We start from the raw sequence: 22,033 nt of genomic DNA, 5'->3' as shown, positions 1-22,033 counted from the left end.
TTATCTAGTTATCTGTCTAAACTACTTAGCAAGCCACCAGAATATTTTTTCTTCACTGTTTTTAGCAGTTCAAATTATTCTTGAACCCTAGATTAATAACCATTATCTTTGAAGGTGAAGTCTGTCATCTAGCCAGTGCTGTACCCTGAGGGGAGTACACTGGTTGATCAATATAGCTCACAACATACCTGCCACAATAGTATCTTCCCAGACAGCAGTTTTACCTTTGAGATCTTCCTGCAAAGGCATGTAGTTCAATTTTGCAAAATCTACTTACTGCCCTATTTCTCTTTTTTCTGGATCTTTTGGGTGGATTCCTTGTTTAAGAGTATGCAAATAATTCTGTCCCAACTGACTGCATTCATTTGACAAATTTAATCTTAATTTAGGCTCAGCAGTTAGATTTCAGGTAGAGAAAGCTGATGAAAGTTTTGTTGGTATATCTACTTTTAAGTCATTCAGGTTTACAAAGCTAAAGATTTTCACACCATTATCTCAGAAAGCTCACCTTGAACTGTTTCTCCAGTCTGGTCTTTCCTGCTGGCCCAGGTATCAAGAGAGCATTAACGTAGGCATGAATGTGAGTCTCGAGGACTTCTGTTTCTTTGCTGAGTATCGCTTCGACCAATGCATCATGAATGAAGATGTATTGCTCCTGGGAAAACACAACCAAACATCTGAGCTCTCATGATTTTCAGATTCCCCTGGACACCTCTGGTTAAGCTGCCACTTCTGATGTGGTCAGTGTTTTTTCACAGGGGTTTTCTCAAATGTGATCATCTGTACTGAAAGCTGTCCCTCTGCAGTGACAGTACACACATTACAAGCGCAATTGACAATTACACTTGCAGTACAAATATGCACACACAGATATATGTATGAAATAATACCAAATCCTCAGTACCTGTGATGCCTAGCATTAACAGAATAGAGGTAAAAATACAAGCACAGCCTTGAGTCAAATTTTCAAGCCAGTCCTACCCCTAGTTCCTACTGCTATACTCTATTTTCTATCTCACATCATTTGGAACAAGCACCTAGCTGTTTAACTTTTTTTTTTCTGTTGAAAGGCACTGGGGAATCTAAACACCTGTTCTTGAAACCTGAAATAGACTTTCAAATGCCCTGCTGTTGCCCTTATTTTTTTCTCTTAGTCTTTAAATATTCTATATATAATCTCCAGTTTAAAGCATCTATATATAATTTTATGTCTGAAACAGCTTTTCTCACATATTTTGTTGCCTAATATAAACTGATGAGGTTTAGTGAAGATCTGAATGCCTGACAATGGTGCTTCCTCAAAAAGCTGCGTGACAAAAACACAAGTCCTGCCAAGAAAGCATTGCTGTGGGAAGCATGATTTATACAGGCTTCCTTCTGAGTCCTTCTTAATAAACAGACAGCAGCCCAAGGAAAGGTAATTTCTAATGCACTGCTCTAAGCATGCCTATAAGGATATCTCTATAAAGCCAAGGGAAGCAAAAAGGAAAATCCAGTCTGGTGACTGGTTTCTGTCTGTTTGGTGATGCCAGAAAGAGGATTGTATTATCTCTCCTCCTGCAAACAGAAAGCTTGTAATAGTCTCATGCTATTTATATTTTATTCTTACCTCAGTCTGCACCAAGTAGTTCCTTTGGGTACGTATGTGTTTTAAGAATCCAAATATGTTGACTGTGCCTTCATGCTGAATTTGCTGCAGCATGCTGTCTAACACTATGTATGTTCCTGTCCTTCCAACACCAGCACTATAAAACAAAAAAAATAATCTTGAGCCTAAGTAAAACACTAATAGAAAGAACTGCTCCATACACATAGCTTTTTCAACAAACTGCTGCATATGCAAGATTTCCCTCTACAAATGAATTTATTATAGGATATACTTTGCTAAAGGTTCAAGTCTGATAGTAATCTTTTTCTTTGTGCAAGAAGAGACCTAAAGATCATTTTCTCAAATGATTTTTAAACTATTGGCTGAAATAGAACTAAGGGATTTCTGGCAGGTCTGCAATTTTCAGTCTTCTGATATTCCTTAGGATACTTTGCCAAGTATATCTAGAAAAGGTGGTGTGTGTCAGCACTTGGGCACAGTTAATGTGTTCAAATTCTTCTAGGTTGAAACCGTACTTTAAGGCAACCCACTACAGTACAGGAGATGTTAAAGACAAACCCCAGGGAATGACAGAACTGTTGAGAGTATATCTAAAAGAAAAAAAACCTTAGTGGTCTTTAGACAAAATTAAGATGGCAAGCAATTTTTGATCACCTATTTAAAAACAGAAAATGGAGAATATAGTGTTAATCAACTTATTCCTCTTATGAACTCTGATTAATATAGCATACAAACCAGCTCTATCATAAAATTAGAGAAAAACTTTTCCTTTTATAAAACCTCTGGGTAGGAAGTACAAGGTCAAGAGGTCAGTTTTTGTAATCTAATCATATATGGGAAATTGTTGTATTTTCCCTCTAATATATGAAGGAACATTATGTATACTGCACATGTAACTTGAGAGCAGCACTGTGCTGGGTCTGCATGGTCCCCTATGGGCAGATCCAGCTCAGTTCATACATGCTAATTCAGTCATCTCATTTCTGCCACAGAGGGGGCACAGAGCACAGGCAGAGTGAGCTCAGACTGCTGTAATAAGCCGTCTAAATAAGTATGTTATGAAACTCAAAGGTCCAGGTTGTTAATACCCTGCTAGACACAAAGAAGTACAAAGATAACCAGACACCATCTGTATTTGTTATGAAAGACAAAACATGAAAAGTACCAAATAAAAATAGCTAAAATAAGTTTCATGAATCTCTTCATTTGTGTCTTCCATATAGCCTGTAAATATAAATAAAATTAATATTTCAGACATGAGATGATTCCTTTGAAATTCTATACTACATTTGATCAGGCTAGCTAAAAACCACACAAAACTGCCTACGGACAGAGGTGAGTTGTACCTATGACCCAAGGGAGAGGTCTGACTGAAGCCACACAACTTACCACTGTTCACTTTTCAAAAACTCAATTTAATTGACTCTTAATGTATTGCCGATATCTCAGCAATCTCACACTTGACATTTTGAATTTCCCATGAACAGGCAAGATGTAAATAGCAGCAGAACGACTAGATATGGAATTTTCATTTTCCAATCTAAAACAGATGTCAGTCATATTAGATCATCCCACAAATAAAATATCTTCATTTGCAGCATTTGTGAGGTGACTTTACCTGTTGGCTTTCTCAGAGTCAGCTCCAGAAGGACAGAATTCATGAGGAGGTTCTCTTTCCAAATGTTCCATCAAAGGTGAGGTACTACAGTGGAAAACCAGAACCTGCTTATATATTTTACAATAACCTGGTCCTTCATGGGCATTGTGAAGTAATTCCAGGCCCTACAAGCCCTTTTTAACCAATTTTCCCTGAGCTGTCAGTTTTTAGTGAGCACTGACAGAACACCTGCCTGCACACTGCGGCACATGCAGACCTCAACCATCCTCAACCACTCCCCAGAACGCTCCTCCATTGCAAATGACTGCTAGAGCCCAGAGAATGTTAAACACAGCAGAGTTGTAGTTCAGCCAGGAAGAGAGAGAATCTTCTCTTGTGCACAGAGCTCCTCTTAGGATTACAGAGTATCCCTGCACCAAAGAAAGCATGAGCCAAAAGCATCCTAACAATACGTTTGCAGAAATGAAACAATTATCCCCACATGTGTATCTGGTAAGCTCATAGCATTCAGATAGCAGTAAAGAAATGTGAAAAAAAAAATAGAAGTAGAAGCAGTTTAGCAAAAAAATAAAAAAAGAAAGAACACAGTGCAGAGCAGCATCATCTTGCTTATAGAGATTTACAGGTTTACAGAAGTGGCACAATTGATTAGTTGGCCTTATGAAGAAGAGAAATATCAGGTAAGAACATCAGTAAGAAGTTAATCTTACTCCATCAGGAATCGTTACACGCAAGAGTGAAATTTTGCTTAACCCACCACTGAAAGATTCTTTTTTCTGCAAAACAAAAGTGGAGTGAACCTTGCAGCAGTAAAAAGCACACCTGCAATGAACCACAACAGGCCCCACAGCGTGGCGCTTCGCGTGCGACGCCTTCCGCACGAAGGTGAGAACGGGCAGCGTGTACTCTGGAACACCCATGTCAGGCCACTGGGTGTAGTGGTACTGAGTCACTGTGCGTCCACTAGACCTCCCTTTCTGGGAACCCTGCAACAAAAAAATAATTCCACATGTAAGCAGCCCACATCTTCATTTTATTTCCATACCTGATAGTTGCTGAACTGTACTATCTCTATTTAGTTCAAAGCATGCCATCTGGCCCTGAATATTCCAACCTTCAAAAAGAAGGGGAAGGACCAGTGCTTCTGTCTCACCAGCTTGCCCACTGAGTGGAAAAATGACCTGACACAGTCTCAGAAAGCCATAGAGAAGAATTAAGAGCACTGGAGGGTAACAAATTACAGCTGCTCTCAAGAGTCACCAGTTCCTCCTGCCACTCTGCTCCTCTGCTGAGTGAACAGAAAGAGCAGGATTCATCTTGCCCAGCTTTAGTGATTCTGCAAGGTAAGTAGCCTTGTGTAGGCTGAGTTTCTAGGCTCCCTTCCTCCATGGCAACTCAGAGGCAGGGATACCCTCAGAAAGCAGGTCATCTCATTCCAAGATTGGTTCCTAGAATAGGCAGAATAAATTAATTTATAGCAAATGCTGAGCATTATGTATTAAGTATGCAGGGGGCGTGAGAGGCTAGATGTCTCAGACATTTCTATGGCTGGAATAAATTAAGTTTTCAGAATTTTCCTCAAAGTAACTAACATCACCCTTCTGAGCTGAGATCATGCTGGTTCTGGTTACAATAAAAAAAAGTGTGTATTCACCTATCTTTAAAAAGGAAAATTTAAAAAGGAGAGCCGAGGTGGATAATTTAACTCATATCCCATTTTCTTCAGGTTGTTCTCTTTCTGAAAATGCCTGCTGCCAGGCAAAGTTCACATCAGCTCTCCAGTGTGATCTCTGCTTTTTCCCTGATGGTCCTACAGTTTTCTGAGTTTGTTCATCTGGTGAAATTAACTGAAGTTGACAATCATCTTGGCTGGCTGAGATCTGTAAGACTGAGCTTTACATACCCAACATAAAAGAGTTGTCAACTGCCTTAAAAATACTCTGAGCATCTTTTAACACTTGCTTTTGTCCTACTTGTGTTTTTAGCATGCCACAAACCTTTTTGATCTTGGTGTTTCTAAGAGTAAAATTCCTCACAGTGTAATAGGCAAGTACATGAACACTCTTCTGAGTAACCAAGAAGTTTCCATACTCTTCACTACCTTCATCAGGCCAGTACTGGTCACATTTTCTCTGTTAGAAAGAAATTTTCTTTGTTATAAAATTTCTCTATAAATAATAGACAAAAAACCCCTTAAAATGTCAAACTAGTAAACTGAGTTGTTCAAATTTAAAAGTAGATTAAAGCACAAAACTGTATCGGGACTGTCAATATACCCCGTTTATAATAGACATGATCTTCTGTGCAGGAGAAGAAATAATTATTTTGTGCAAAAATGCTCTTTATTTGGAAAACTCATAGAAGGGGTTTAAATCATATTATCAGAGTTAAAAGGGTCTAATACTGTAGAATTTTCTATTCCATAGACACTCTATCAACTAAGGAAAACACCATGATCTACAGGAAAAATAGGAATACATACAAGTCAGCAGAGTTGTATGTGGCTTCTGATTAGTTTATAGTATGGGCAGAGTACAGTTATATTTGGTAGCAAGGGTAAAAGCGAGCCTGTGTATAGCTAGAATATACAGGAGAGAGCTGTGATATGTCCAGCCTTTTGGTTGGGTAGTCATACAGCCTTCACCAAGAGTATTAGAAGAGTGTTTGTGTATAGCATGGTGTTGCAAATGAAGTGGTACTCGCAGTGCAGCCCTCATCTGCAATTGCTGTGTCTGTATCATCTGAGAGAGCTTTATAGGTTGCATGATAAAATTTATATTCATTTTAGGCCTTGCTGCCAGTGTGTGGCAAGTGTGATGCAATGTCTCCTCATGGGATGCCAGGGTACAGGTATAATCCCATCACACAATCAGAGAAACACACACCCTGTGAAGGGATTTGACCTCATTTAGTCTCACTGCACAAATGTGTGCCTAGTCAGGTAGTAGGAAAGGAACTGTGAGTACCACGGAATGCAGGGAGTAGACAGTGAATATCCAGAAAAGTCCACTTGAATATGTTCTTCTCCTTTCCAGGGTCCAAGGCACCCCTGACAAAGTGCATGACGGCAAGCAAAGCCATAAGCGGATTGGTAGCAGAATGTGGCACAAGGCCCACAGTCTGTTCACTCATATTATATACAAGAAATCTTTTTTCTCAGTAAAAGGTTTTCTGTTTTTTTTTTTTTTTTGTTAGATCATGGTATTTTCAAGATTTATTGAATAATTTCTTTACTTTCATGCTACAAATCCTCAGCTGTATACTTCTGTAGCCAATCCAGGTACAGGCAACTACTAAAAACTATTGCTTTTTGCTCAATAATTGACTAAATGAGATTTTAAAAAGAAAGACAGGAGTGTGCTACAGGTAGATTTACCAACATCAGATAAATAAAAAATGGACAGAGGTACTCTTACCCTTCCTTTCTCAATGAGATTAGTTATCATCACAATAACTTCCACATTATGTTCCCATATCATTCTCCAGAAATCTTCTGCTGTTGATTTTAGTGGCCCTTGAGCTGCAATGTAGGCTTTTGGCTTGTTGTAGCCCTAAATTAGAATATAAGAAATGATATTTGTCAAATCACTGTCCATGAGCAAAAGGAGTTTGGGAGGTGTACATGGTATTTATTTTTAAAGACTCTGAAAAGCTTTTAAGTGCTTTTAAATTTTTAACTATGAAAATTACATAAACCCTGTGGTATCAGATAACATATGAATACAACTGTTGCCTGTTTATCATCCCAACAAATAGGATATGTATGTTCAAATGCCAGTATTTAGGCAGAAAATTGACATGACAGTAATATCATGTAATTATGAGACACATATATGTTTTGCAAATGTGGTTAAAAAATGAATCATGATCATACACATGTAAGTAATTATGTTATGAAAGCTGGTAATTGTATCTTGGTGAGGGTCTGAGCCAAATGGCATCTTCCTCTCATGAGATTATCTCAGATGAGAGAATTAACCATTCAGATGAGATACACCTCTAAAGTGATTCAGATGTGACAGGACATTTTTTCTTTAAAAATGCCCCTCATTAAGCTGCAGCTGCTACAATATCAAGATGGATTCAAGAAAGAATTGGCATTTTACCTTTGAACCTTTAACTTTGTAGGATTAACTTAGATCACAAAAGTTTGGTTTTTTTTTAACAGAATCTGTAATATTGTAATACTTGTTTTGAATTAAATCTATTCATTTCCATATATAATTTTTTTACAGAAAAGGCTGACAGATCAATAGGCCAGTGGATAGAAAAAGGCACTTACATCGACGTAGTTGGCATTAATGTAATCAGTAAGTTTTCCGTCCTTTTCAGCAATCTGTGCTAATTTAACCCTAGTATGATCATCTGCAGTAAAACAAGGGAGAAAATAAGCAATTTTTGGTAAGAATTATATTCCTTCTCGTAAAAATGAAAAGTATTTTTACAATATGTAAGTAAAATACAGTATCAACCACATACGCAAATATTCTGTCCTTAGGTATGAATCAGATTAAAAATCCTAATTTGCAGAAAAATAAAGAAATTAATCCAAAGTTGGAAGGGATTCAGAATCTAGTGGCCTGAAGAGCAGCACCTGGGGTCATTTTAGCCACTGTGGCATACTCCCCCTATGGTCTCTAGCTGGTGACTCTAAAGGTGTATAGGTCTTCAGTAAGTCCTGTCTCATGACTGCAAGCTCTGCTCAGTGGGATGTCTCAAAATGGCAGCAGGTAGCAGTGTTGAGGAAGTTCAATTCCAAGTTAGAAGAGTGGACTCTGGAGAGCAACGGGACTTTGAAAATGCTGGTCATCTGAAGAGTCAGCAGCAACTGCATCAGGGTGAGCTGAAGTGTTCTGTAGCCTGCACTGATTGTAAGAACTACACTTGAGTCACTTTATAGAGAACAATTTTTGCTACTTCAGCTGCTCTAAGCTGCCTCTGCACTGCTCTTTAATAAAACAACCCCTGGGCTAGCAACTTTTGTATGATCAGGTACAAACACAGCGGCAGAGGAAAATCCCAGAATTTTTGTCCCTTTAGAGACGTCTTTAGTAAGAGGGATTGGCATTTCTTGCTGCTGGTTCACATTGTCTTCTGCCAGACAGCTGACTATGTCATCTTATTTTATTAAACTTCAGTGATGCTGAATGCTGAAGATACGTTTAATTTAGAGCTTTCTTGTAATCAGAACAAAGTTGACATGCTACAGAGAGTTAAAAAAACAGTATTGAGCCACCAAATGATCGAAAACCCAGAGGCAATAGCTTAATAGAGATGAACAAAACTGAATCGATGTGTTTCAGAGAAGAAAAATCTGAGAGTGATGCAATGGGGAAACAAGTGTACTGGCTAATGAAGCTGCTGTATTACGTTGTTGCCAGGCATGATACAACATAAAACCAGAACACTTATGTTTATATATGACAGTAAATATATCCAGGGATTTTAAAGCTCACAGAAACAATAGACTACCATTATACTAAATCAAAGATGGATTAATTTTGACAATCAAAGCTTCTTTTGCTTTCTAATGGCATTATAACAAAATCTCCCAACTCCCTCTGGGTCATTGCAGAAGACACAAATATATCTTGCTAACACATGCTTACCAAAGCAGCAGAATGTCAGAGGACTAACTTGAAGAAATGTGAAATCTCATGTTAACTCCTCTCCAAGGAGCACTATGCTGAAGAGTAGCTGGAGGTTTCAGTGTAGAAACATTTTTGCTCCCGCTAATAACATATAAATCTATACTGTTTTAAATTATTTCTCACACAAAACAGCAAGTGATGTCTTTACTTACAAGCAACAATGTTTATGTATCGATTCTTATTCTTGTTGTCAGGGTGATTAGAGCTGTCTGATGTAATACCTAGATCTACAGTACAGCTCTGGATTTCCTGAAAAAAAAAGGTATGTCACACCTTAGTAATTATTAAGATACATAAAATGTCTTTAAATAAAGTAAGCAAGCATGAAAAGAACCACAACCTTATACCCAATTATCTATATTTTACAACTACATCATTGCTAAAAAAAATGCAGTGAAATAATTCCTTACCTGATAAAACTCTTTCAGTGTCTAATGAGGGAATGAATGCAAAAAAAGTAAAAAAAATCAAATTCCACAGCACAGAACAAATGGATAAGTGTTTATATAAATTACGATTACTATATGGAAAACAGTTATGGTCATGCAATATATCCATAATAACAACAAAAGTGATTATTTTGACATAACTCTAAAGCAAACAAGAGGTAATTTTCCCAGTTAAAATGCTGGCATTTCTTTTCCTGTCTTTAATGTTAGACCTTAGGCCACTAAAAGCTTGCACATATGAGCAATATCACAGATTTGACCCAGATTATCTATATATTTAACGGTTCACTAGAATATTTTTGTGTCCTTATAAATGCATTAGTTTCTCTGGGGAATGCTGTTGCTGTCTTTGCATTCAGCTGCAAAACCTTCACTGCAGCAGGGCCATGTGCAGTTCAGCCAGCCTCACAACAGAGTTACAGCCCTCACTCAGGCTGCCAGCAGTTTCACAGTCAAGCCAACAACTCTATAGAAAGACAGACTTGACAAGACAGGGCACAAAGTCTGTAAGACTCTCAAAATTAATTATTTTATTGATTACCTTAGCTGACAGGAAACCCAAGCATTTATAAGGTCCACACTTTTAAAACAGCAAATGGATTGCCATCACTAAAAAAGTTTCCCAACACTATTTATAATTAATTTTAATGTCAATCAACTTAATTTACTTAAATATATATATATCTATGAAAAGTGGTTTTCAGTTTAAAAATTAGATTTTAAATGAGTTATTTTGTAGTAATATAAAAATAACCTTGCAATCTCTCCACCCAAAAAAATCTGAACAACCCTTGTACTCTTTAAATATACACCAACCCTGCAAAGACAACTACTATATTTCAGTTTTTCCCAGTTTTCTATGTTCTCTATTGGCAGAGAAAAGAACTGAACACTACTTCTGGGGTAGTCCATAAAGCCAAAAAAGATTTCCAAGAAATGATAAGAACACTGCTTTTTTTTTTTTAAGTTTAAACCAGCTTGAAATATTTCAGATCATGCAGCTGTATTTCAGTGACATGCACTATATTCGGTCTTTAAATCACTGCTCTAATTTAGAAAAAGCAAAATTGTAGGAAAGGATCAATTTAGAGTTAACAATCTGATTTCTCTATTGCTGTACTCACTAATGATAAAAGAACTTTGTATCCATTGTATTTATACATGCAGTCCTTCAACATCTGCTCTTATTAATAGCCAATCAAGCTGGAGTCCAGTCCCATCAGTGTATGTAGATGTGTGTAATATATATAAATATGTACTGGACATTCACAAGTGTTAATAAATTTGGTCCCACAATCAAATGGATATCCTGAATGTTAAATGAACTGAAGAAGAAATGCTGATGAATATGGTTACGTGAAGGACATGGAATTTTTTGTCCACTAGATCACAATACTGTCTGGGGAAACAAAAGCAAAACCTAAAGATGCAAAACTCTGAAATTTTACTTTCATTATTGTTTTTGCAACAAGAATACTACAGTTGTATTTTAAATTAATATAGATCTATTAAAATACTTGTCTCCATCCCAACAGACTGATTTTATTAGAAATCTCTTGTAAAAATTGCTAATGGTACAGCTTTAATTACAGTATTTGGGGTTTTAATGTTTATGCGAATTAAATTAGAACATATTCTTATTTAAATTGATTGCAATACATGAGTGTGAAAAAACAATGAAGTTCATTAGTTACATAGTAACATTATATTATTAGAGCATACATTTCAACATTTTGAAATACCTCTTATAAACCATATACTTTAGGAAAGGAACTGTAAAACTTTCACTACCACATATGAAGACTACATTAGCTCCCCTGTTAATCAGAAGTCTTGCCAAGTGTACTCATTATTACTTCCATTTTATTTTCTCTGTAAATGGAACAAGCAAATGTGGATAGCTTCTGCAAAATTCAATTGTCATTAGTATTTCAAAACCTTTAGATCTATCACTATCTGATAAACCAGATACATTGCACTACCTTTGCATAGTTTATTCACACAGTTATTCATTATTTTATCACAATAATAAACATTCCCATTTGTATTCCAATCCTGTTAGCTTTTAGGAATATTGCTAGGCTTTATGTATAAGCTCCATACTGGGCTCAAAGTGCTCACATTTACATGCATTCATGAAATTGGTGCTCAAGTCAAAATCTAATGCCCCAATTTTTGTTTGCAGGCATTTAAACTTAACATTATTTGTACGTGCTAATAAAAAGATGACATCATAGAGCCATACCTCAAATTCTTCAGAAAAACCATTACTTGCATGTAAATCTGCAACATGTTTGGGAAAATGCTTTATTGGAATTGCTCCAACATCATCTTAGGGGTGGGAAAAGACAAAAAATATATTTATGTAGAATAAAAAGCCAGTGACATATAATGAAGTTCATATGTAGGCAATCCATAAAACATCCTGAAATAAAATTCTTGGCATGAACGTTAGATATACAACTCCCCAAAAAAATAAAACATTTTTTGATGACATTAACATTTCTAAAATAGTTACCTAACATATGTACATTTCTAAATTATCATTTGGAAAGAAGATAATGAAAATGCCTTCCTAGGTCTTGCTCTGTATGTAAGCCCCCCAAATGAAGGTGCTGATTCTGCAAGATGCTGAGCTTGTCTGTAAATAGAAGAAAGCACAGAATTCCCAGTGAAGTCAAGGAGATATGGGAGAATCAGCTCTTTGCTACATGATGTTCAAAGGGACAGAGTAGAGCTCTGAATAATACTGATACAGTAGGAATGATTAGGCAGAGCTGTCTAGGTGCTCCACGCTGATTAATGTTGTACTGGAACTTGGATCCAGCATATGGATGAGCTGCATAGTCCCAAGCCTACTAAATTAAAGCAGCATTATGCCAGAATTTCATATTAACTGACAGTTGCATGTTTGCATTGGTGTCCAAAAGAAACAGGAATTAATTTTTATCTTTTACTGCATTAGTGACTATCTTCCATACAGAATTTTCTTCCAGCTCTCCTTGTGATTCTACAATAACCTATTGATAATAATAATATGTCCAATCATGGCAATACTGACCACAGATTTTCACATCAAGCTTCATACTTCAAGGTTCAAATTAAAGATTTAGGTTTAAGAGTTTTGGCTACCTACAAAGAAAAAGTCCACACTCTCGAGGAATAAATATGATTAAATCTCCATTTTACTTTAGACAAATACAAAAAAACCACTTGTGTAAAATATGCATCGGGAATCCCATCAAAAATCTTTGGGACTTTTAATCTTTACTGCAAATATGGTGTGTAAATAAAGTCATCTGTTTGCTAATTATCTGCTAAAGGATGACATTATTTCGCTTAGTTTTGGTTCTGAAGAATAATTTTGGTTTTTTTCTTTTTTTTTCTTTTTTTTTGGTAAAGCCTTTCATGGTTTAAAAGTATATTTATTTTACAATCTGTAATTTCATCACCATCTAATAGGTGAATAAAATGTCATAAACATTGAGCAAGGACCTGTTATTCACATCAACAGATGTTCAGTATTTAGCCCCACCTAATAATTTTAGTTTTCAGTTATGAAGAATTTGTTGATTTGTACTGAGATCCATCTGGTCTTCCATTTACATGACTAGATCTGAATACAAAAAGTGAATTTATCCTGTAAAGCCTAAGAGAAGCCGAACAAATGTGTAACATAATCTTCACACTCTGGAGATGAAACCTGGCATGAAGTGTTTATCCTAATGATATGAAAACAAAACCAGAAGGGAAAAAACAAAGAGTGATTAAAATAAAGGAGAAATAGATCTTGGGTTTTGCTTCCTTGCCTGTGCAAATCTCCCAATTCAATCACTTCTGAACCCAGGAATACATTTCATATCTGGATGGCAAGATCACTTCAAACTGCTTAGAGTTTGATAGTGGATCTGAATCCTACCCTGTAATTCATTACTACTTGCATCCATCTTTGAATTGTGCTGTGAAGAGTCATGGCATTTTCTGTAAATAACTGCAGATCTCCTATCTCTGCCAATGAAAGGAAGGAAAAAATTTATAAATAATTCTGTGGAAGGAAAACTTAATATGTAATGAAATCTGTGGAGTGTGTTTTTGGTCACAGCCATAAGAATTAAACTTAGCAGTTGAACAACACTCTTTTCCTGCCTTACACTCTTTTCCAGTACTATATTGTAATTAGATGCAATTGTAAAATTACTTTGTAAAAACACTTGTGCAATAGAAAACACTGTAACTCTTCAGTTGACATCAGTTGCATGCAAAATAAAACTGTTTCCTCAGTGCTTTCAGCTTTTTCCATAAAATATTTTGTGTATCTTCAGTCACTTACAAAAAAAATTCTCTTTAGTATTTATCACCATTTCAGAAGGAAAACATCTAGCTTCAAAACAAGAATTTTAGGCGCTCAAAATAACTGTAAGTGCAATTATGACACAGGAAGACATTTTCTCCCTGAGTTGAGCTGGTCAGGAAAAGTTGCTACTTGTCATTCTTATATAATCATGTATTCTGAAATCAAGCCATAGATCTGCTTTTCAACAATTTAGTAAAAGGTTATAAATTTCCTAACAGTGGCAATCCATACAAGATGCATTTGAAGATGTCTACAGTTCAGTTACAATGGAAGCCCAATGTTTGGGATTTATTTAATTAAATGTGTTTACTAGTTATTCACAAAAGGGCTGATTTTCGTCCTTTAGTCATTCTATGCAAATCCATCTCCTTGTACAACAGCACAGTTTGCAAAAACATCACTTGTGGAACAAGATAACCTTGTCTCATAGGTGAGAATGTGGCTTAGGATCTGCTTTAGAATTAATCTATTTTCAGTTTAAATAGATGAATGAAATTAATCTATTGGTGAATAATAGAATGAATAATGAAATTTCATTCTACACTGAAAAATCTGGAAGGCTGTATACTCTCCTCTGATACTCTTTGAGGAAAGAAAGGAAACAGTTTCTCCAAATAAATGTGGTGGATACAGAATCAGAAGATGCTAATAATATTCTGAACTTCTGTATTATTTTCATGAGAGGTTCACATAACTTTACCATAGTAGCTATGCTAGTAAATATGTATAAGAACATGCTGTAATTACAAGTGAAATGCAGACAGATGAGGCACATCCTCATCCTGCAACTAAAAAGAATAGAACATGCTCTATACACAGGTGACAAATCCAATTAAAGGCAGAAATACAACAGAATATGTTGCTGGTGTAATCCTATAGAGCTATTTAGTGTAGCTCAGATGGCTACACGAGCAGCCACTCTAATGAGGCTGCACTTAAAATGGCTTACAAAGCACAGAGTATCCTTGAGGCTACTCTGCAAGCTGAAGATATTTCTCTTCTGTGTTACCTAAAGAAGAGACTACTACTATCACAAGTCTGCCAGTATCAAGCGTACCTGTTTACATAGATTTGTACAAATCTCTGGTTTACAGATGTTACAGTATATGAAGAATTCATATTGACACATATAAAGTAGCATCTTCCAACAGTTAACATCAATCCACACAACAGTTGCCACAAATACCTGAGACTGGGAAGATTGGAGCTGGGGGAGCAGAAATCACTCGAGGTGATGTATTATCTTCTAAATAAAAATGAGCAGTCTGGAAACATTTTCTAGAGAGAAGTAAAAATACAAAAATATTGAAAAAAAAGGGAAATAAAAAATAAACCAACAAAACCCCACCAAAACATTATCTGAGATGATTTGTAGTTCTGGCATTAGTGAGTCAGAAAGAAAAATCATTTTTATGAAAACCAATTTTCATGGAGTGTCAAATGTTACTGCTACAATATAAATATTCCCCCAGCACATCACTAAATTATGCACACAACATGAAGATACTACATTACCTCAGCATAATACATAGTTCATGCATCTTTACCTATACCAGAGGCAGAAGATAGAGCACACATCAGACATAGTGACAGCTGAAAGAGAAACTCTGCAGCAGGAGCTACTGTAGATGATGCAAAACTCCACAAACAAAAACCGCCACTGTCTTCCTTACTCATCCAAATTCGCTTAAATAATTACTGTTCCCTTTCATGTGATGATGCTAGCCTGAAGATGGAGCAGTGTATGAGATCAGTTCTGGTAATTCATTGATAGATGCTACTGCAGACATGGAAATGCAATACAAGACAACATGCCCTGTAACAGCTAAAACAGTGGCTCTAGAACTACTGTGACTGGGGCTAAACAACTTTTCATCATGTAATCGCAACACTGAGGGGCACTTTAACCAAGGAGGACTTCCCAACATTGACAGACAGAAACAGGGGAATTTCTAACTCCAGGAGCTGGCTCCAGCCAGCTTTGTTGCAAAAATATTGAAGTATGAATACAAATGGAACCAACCTTTACTATGACCCACAATGTTATTTGTATCTATGCTGTAATCCAGATGTGAAGATAATAGGAACAGCATCTGCTAAGAATCCAAGCTATTCAAAGGAATGAATAACCAACTGCTGCTGTAAGCATTGCAAAGCCTCTTTAATTAAAAAATCTCCATATGATTAGACATGCTAATAACAATCTTAGCTTTGGGTCACTAAATCTCTCCGAAATATTATTCACAAATCATTAAATTAAAAAAGATATATATGCCTCATGAAAATACTAATCTCATTTTATATTTACAAGATTCTGCTTCTTCAAAGCTGTTGGCTGCCACCATTGTGTGATTGTTACTTTGTGTAATCACTGTTATTTTAAATTCTGTACCATTCCTGTACCACAGCAGTCACAAAAAACCTCATATAATTGCTATAAACAGAAATAAATTTTGAAGATTCTTTGAGAAATAGAGAATATGTGTCTGTTGCCATTCTTTCCACAACTATTAATATAGATAATGAAGACTTTCTTAAGCTTATTTGAATTAAGTCTCTGGGAAACATGCCCATATACTCAGAATGTGTTGAGAATTTTCTATCAGTGTAAAATACAGATTCTCTTAAACCACAAGAAAAGGCAGACAGCTACCTAAAAGGGAAACTGAGGCATGCAAAACAGTTCTGGTAATTCACATGATAATTAAATCTGAAGTCCAGCTAGAATTCTCTAAAAGTGTATTTGTGATGTTCACAGAGACACCTTGACTTTGCATGAGATATTTGGAGTAATACTGTCAGTTATGTACATGGTTTTACTCAGAAGTGGGAATTTTGGATTCAGGAGGTACCTGGGAATACCCTTCTAAATCTAAGAGTCTATGCATCAGAGTTAGTGGCTGTTGAGGTGAGAGAGGTTGTCTCAATGCTAGCATAAAACTCAAAGAGTTAGTATCAAAACTGTGTGTGAAATACCTGTGAGACAGAGGCACGTCTCCAAGTCTTCAATTCATTAAACACTTTGGAAAGTCTGGCCCTGTCTGCTGGCAGAGTGAATGCTGTATTATGTTTATTAAAAGCTGCACCAACCAAACATACCAAGCAGTCTGATGCTAAAGCTCCAAACCCAAAGAGTGTCCTTCCCCCAAATGTCTACTGCTTGTGAATAACCATCCTATGTAAGGTTTATGTAACATTGTCACCTATTTGTTTGTGAAAAGATTGAGCAATAAAGAATTTAATTAGCGTAATGACTTTCACAACTAAAGCTGCACTGAAAATGTCCTCGTAGTATGCCATACACTCATTATCCCTCACTGAGTCAACGTATTTTTAATCTTTAAAAACTTAATTGTGGCTGAAAATAAATTACACCCTTAGCACATTTGGGAGACAAATTCATAGCAGTTGACTTAACCTGCAATAAGACTCATAAAAAGGCACTCCATCTGCTTCTGCATCAGCACTGAAGGCCTTCATGACTAAATCTAATGTTAATACTCACATCTTGTTAATTATCACTTGTTGTTAATGAAAAAAGTGATGACTATTTAAAACTTCCAGACAAAGGTCCTATCGCTCAATAACCCGATTATTTAATTTACACCTTTCATCACAGCACTTAGATCTCCAACCTAAAACTGTAATTTGTAATTTAGACACTGCACTTGTTCAAACACACACTTTATATATGGGGGTAGTGCTAAAGCATTGAATTAATCACAATGTCTGAATCCATACAGCAGCAGCAGCACTTTGGTCTGACAGGAGGGATACTAGATCTGAATGAATGCTTCAATGGGAGTTACTTGAGACGACAAGACTAAGGCTCTGACTGTGGGGGACATAGATTTTCTGGCATTTGAGCCCCTGGACCTTGGCTGAGAATGTGTGCTGACTTCTGTCCTGGGGCAGGGACTGCTCAGAGTATGGCTGGGACTGTCATGAAGGCTGGCAAGGAGCGCAGCACTGTGTGTGTGCGCAGAGCTCCTGCTCCAGGCACTCAGGAAGGGAGCTGAACTCTGCAGGTCACAGGATGTGTTTGTGCTTCTGCTGCTCATGCAGAATGGTCTTAGAGGCACAATTACTTCTTTACATGAGAACTTCAGTGTCTTTTGAGCTCACACGACTATCTGCCAGTAGGTATTCTCAAACACTTACTAGATTTTTTTAAAATGTTCAGATAATTTAAAGATCTGGTGAAGCCAAAGGAGATAGAAGTGGATCCTCAATGGATGCCAAATATTCAGTTTTTAAATAGTTGCAATGAATTTTTATGTGTTTGTCAACTGGAATTTTAATTGTCAGATTTTATTACTTTTATTTATGACATGGCACACACTTGAGAAGTTTTTCCTTTATAGATGGATGAGTGTGGCCTCTGTATATTTAAATCTGGTTTATGTGTTTCTGCATGTGCATTAGTTCAAATCATGGCTAAGAAAATGCATATTCTCTGACAGGTATGTTTCATATTATATAGGGTGGTAGAGGAAAACTAAAATTTAAATAACTACTCAGGGTGTTGTCTGTCATCCCGTTGGTAATTTCTGAAGTTGCTATCACAAAATGTCTAACAGGTTGCATGACAGGCAGCTGATACTCAGCATGTCTACAGATGCAAATGGACCTGGAAGTGCATTAGCAGTTGGTGGTTCATGCCACTAGAGCTGGTCTTTTATTACAATTCACATATGTTTTTTGAAAAACAATTTTGAATGGTACAACTCCCACTGATAACTGTTCCCACAAACATGAATAATTAAGCAAAATGGTAATAATGAAGCCATCAAGAAAAGAAGAGAGCAAGTACATTCTGGTATTCCTGCTGCATCTCTGCTGCAAGAACTCAGAAAGTAGACAGATACTGAAAAAAAAGGACAGACTCTAGATTTGGACAGGAAATTCTCTCTAAAGCTATTAAAAAAGTCTATCTGGACAGCAAGGCCACTAAAAAGGGCAAAGAATCTCCTTGTTTATTCCACTGTAATCTTAATCATGCTGAAGAAATGAATGGAAGATGACATTGCTTGAAAATTGCTTGAATTACAAATGATAAATAAACCAGAGTATTTAAAAATTATGTATTTTCCTACTGGTAATTATTCAATCTCCAGACAGTATTGCCATTAGAAGTTTTAATCCCTGTCAGAGATATAAATATCTATCAAAAAAGATTGAAATTGTGCCTAATGAGATAGTGAAGAGATTGAGGAATTTCTTCAAGTGCTGATTAACAATTTCATTTAAAAAAAAAAACCCAAAACCAAAACCCAAACAACAGATGGTACAGAATTATTTTTCTGATACAAGTCATTAAAGTGAAGAAATAAATATTTTTTTGCCTTTCTTTAACCTTAAGAGACTGGAACTTGTTGCTTTTGGCAGTTATTTGGTTTTAAACCAAGTAACACACCTTTTGCATATTCAAATAAGGAGCTAATAGTGTAAAAAACCCAAAGCCCTTTTTACTCAAGAGACCAGCTGAAAGACCAATAGTTATTCTGGACTACCATATTAAAAGAAATATAGGATAACTTCTCATAAAACTAAATTATTTTATGAACTTTAATAAATGAATATAATTGGCCCAAATTAGGGAAAAGTGGTGCATTATAAAAAACAAACATTAACATCTAAGAGCAATTATTTCAAAACAAACTAATTCGAGGTATTAGAAAAATCTTACAGAGTTTCTACTAATATTTTCTGGCTTAATGAAATCTGCATAGCAATGAATTTAGTATTGATATTTTTCCCAGTCTTTAAAAAGAGGTGAGTGTTTTGGCAACTGTGAAAGAGGGCTGTAAAGTCCTATCTATGATGCATAGTCTTTATGTTGCATTCCCCCTGAAATAAGAAATAGTTACTGGTGTTATCATAATGTCAAAATAATTTTGAGGATTAACAATAAAAGAGCTCCATATTTGATTTGGTAGTACACAAGAAATACAGAAGAGATTAGATTCAAGGCAAGAAGATATTATTGCTAACAGGATTTTTGTTTTATTTTCAAAGACCTGTTTTACAGAATTGTTCATTCCCAGAGAAAGAACACAAAATGAACACAATGTTATTCGACAAAAACAAGCTTGTAACGTGTAGGATTACTAGAACTGTATTGTACAATCTGGGTCTTTAAATGCATGGCCTTCTTTAGCAAATAGAAGAGATTTCAAATACTGTTCAGCATCAGGGATGAAACCCTTTGGAAGTTGAATATGAACAATCATGTTGCATAACATGAATAACAGGAAAAGATTCTCAGCATGCAAGTGGTTAGCTGGAAATCCTGGGATGGAGAATAGTTACCCAACTAAGCATAAACTAGGAAATTAGTTTTGCAATTATTATGGCAATTAACTACTACTTTGAAAAGCAAAATAAATCTTTCCCAAGGTTCACTGATGAAGTGACTTTAATCATGGCTCACTAGCACACTTGCCTGGAACAAAGGATGCTTGAACTCAATTTCTCCAGCCTACTCTGTTCAGGGATGGAATGAGTTCTGCCCCCATGTGTGACACACCCTCATAGGCTGACTGAAAACCAGTGTCAGGAGACTAGAAGAACAGTCAGTAAGCACAATCCTGACATCACAGCCTAGAGATTACAGTAGTCAATAGCTTGGAGAGGGCCAAAGTTATTGGTTGTCCATCAATTTTTTTCATTTTAGAATAAGGAGGATTATTTGGGATGAAGGAAGAAGAAACAAGCTCTGGAGGCATCTGAAAGAAGATGTTTGGTCCTGTCTTCCCATTTCTTTGTACAGTCCCTGTAAGAGCAAGGTCCTGTTTCTGGTTGCTAGTTATGTGTTAGCACAGCAGAAGCAGGATCAGGTTCCTGGCAATCACTGAGGTAGAAGTTTTTGCAACTTATTTCCCCATTCTGACCCACCCCAGCATTTCCTCCCTGACAACCTGCACAACCTGAGAAAGTCTTAGGGCTGTGCAAGGGTTTTGAGAGCTTAAGCAGACATGTCCCTAGGAAGACTGACTTTAACTAGAAGCAAGGGAAGAGTGCCAAAGTCCTGAGCACATACAGCCATGTGGCTGACAAAGTTCCTGGTACATTTTTAGTTCAGGCCAACTTGTTGTATTTCACACAATGCTTGACACGGTTTGGAGTTAGCACAGGGCAGAGGCCATCCTCAGTAAGCAATGTGAATGCAACCACTCTTTTTATCCTATCTGAGGGAAGTCATTACAATTGTATGGAAGAGATCTCTGCCATGCTAGATGGTCTGTTTTATTCCACAGTGTGGATGCAGTTTTTTTGCTCTTACTGATTTTCTTATAGTGACTACTAATACCATCAATTCTCTTGATCCTATTTTTTTACTGGTTTATCAATTTATAAAATCACAGAGAAACATGTCCATGAAGATACCTGAGCACATGTGCACATGAAACACATCTGTAGTTATCCACTAAAGCCTTGAAAGACCCCTTGAAAGGGACTAATTTTAGTTTGTCAGAATTATAAAGTAGAATGGCTTTTTAATCACAGAATAGCCTAAGAGTTACTCAGTAAATTATCTTCAAACATTTATACTATTATAGTATCATTAAACTATCCCCTTTCTGGTTTTCCCACAGTGTCGGCTACAGCACACTCCTACAGTGCCATATGAATTGCTTATTTACATAGTCCTGTTGAGGACCATGGATTCTCATTCTAAATTGATAACTACTTTTTTAAGGGGTAAAGGACTGGAAAAATAGCAAACATCCCCATTCTATATTTATTTGTCTTATCCCTCTTACTTTTTCCAGTGTTCTGTTATGTCACTTGCTTTCTAGACATCAATCATGAGTTACTGTTTACTAAAGTCTATCAATATGGGAATAAACTATTTGCAGTTTATAATGCTCTGCAAAAAAAAAAAACAAAAAAAACCAAAAAACACCAAACCAAAACAAACCAACAACAAGAAAACCCCCAAGCAAATAAGAAAAAACCCACAAAAAATATTGAGGTTGAATATTTTGGACAAAGACCACATTATTTTGTCATCTTTATGACACCGAGCAATATGAAGACAAGATAAGAGACAAGATCCAGTTTCACTCCTGTAAACCAGCTTAATAATGCCAATCACATTTGTCAAATCACAGCTCTTTAGAACTGAAAAAAAGATCAACCAAAAAACAACTTACCTCCAGTAAATGAGAATACCCACAAGAATCACTAGACAGATAAAAGTCAGGGCTGATACGACCACAAGTGGTATTACTGTCTTCTTCTCTGATTCCAGACTCTCAGCTAGACCAATACGAGACTCATGGCTAATATTACTTGCCTCTGCAGTCAGAGAAAATTGAAACAGTCCATGTTTAAATTCTGAGAAAC

At 36.3% G+C, this 22,033-nt stretch overlaps 1 protein-coding gene across 1 annotated transcript in view; it reads right to left on the bottom strand.

The window, feature by feature from the left end:
* Positions 1 to 22,033, bottom strand: part of PTPRZ1 (protein tyrosine phosphatase receptor type Z1) — a 131,589-nt gene that overhangs the window by 5,805 nt on the left and 103,751 nt on the right. The window contains 11 exon segments of the mRNA XM_033058203.2: positions 509 to 655; positions 1,610 to 1,745; positions 4,050 to 4,213; positions 5,225 to 5,359; positions 6,644 to 6,778; positions 7,510 to 7,592; positions 9,031 to 9,127; positions 9,289 to 9,309; positions 11,573 to 11,658; positions 14,868 to 14,959; positions 21,841 to 21,985. Of these exon segments, the coding sequence (XP_032914094.1) occupies positions 509 to 655; positions 1,610 to 1,745; positions 4,050 to 4,213; positions 5,225 to 5,359; positions 6,644 to 6,778; positions 7,510 to 7,592; positions 9,031 to 9,127; positions 9,289 to 9,309; positions 11,573 to 11,658; positions 14,868 to 14,959; positions 21,841 to 21,985 (1,241 nt within the window).

This window comes from Catharus ustulatus, chromosome 4 (assembly GCF_009819885.2).
Source record: "Catharus ustulatus isolate bCatUst1 chromosome 4, bCatUst1.pri.v2, whole genome shotgun sequence".
Taxonomy (NCBI): Eukaryota; Metazoa; Chordata; class Aves; order Passeriformes; family Turdidae; genus Catharus; species Catharus ustulatus.
Note: the sequence above shows the minus strand (reverse complement) of the source record. Positions and strands in the feature narration are given on the sequence as shown.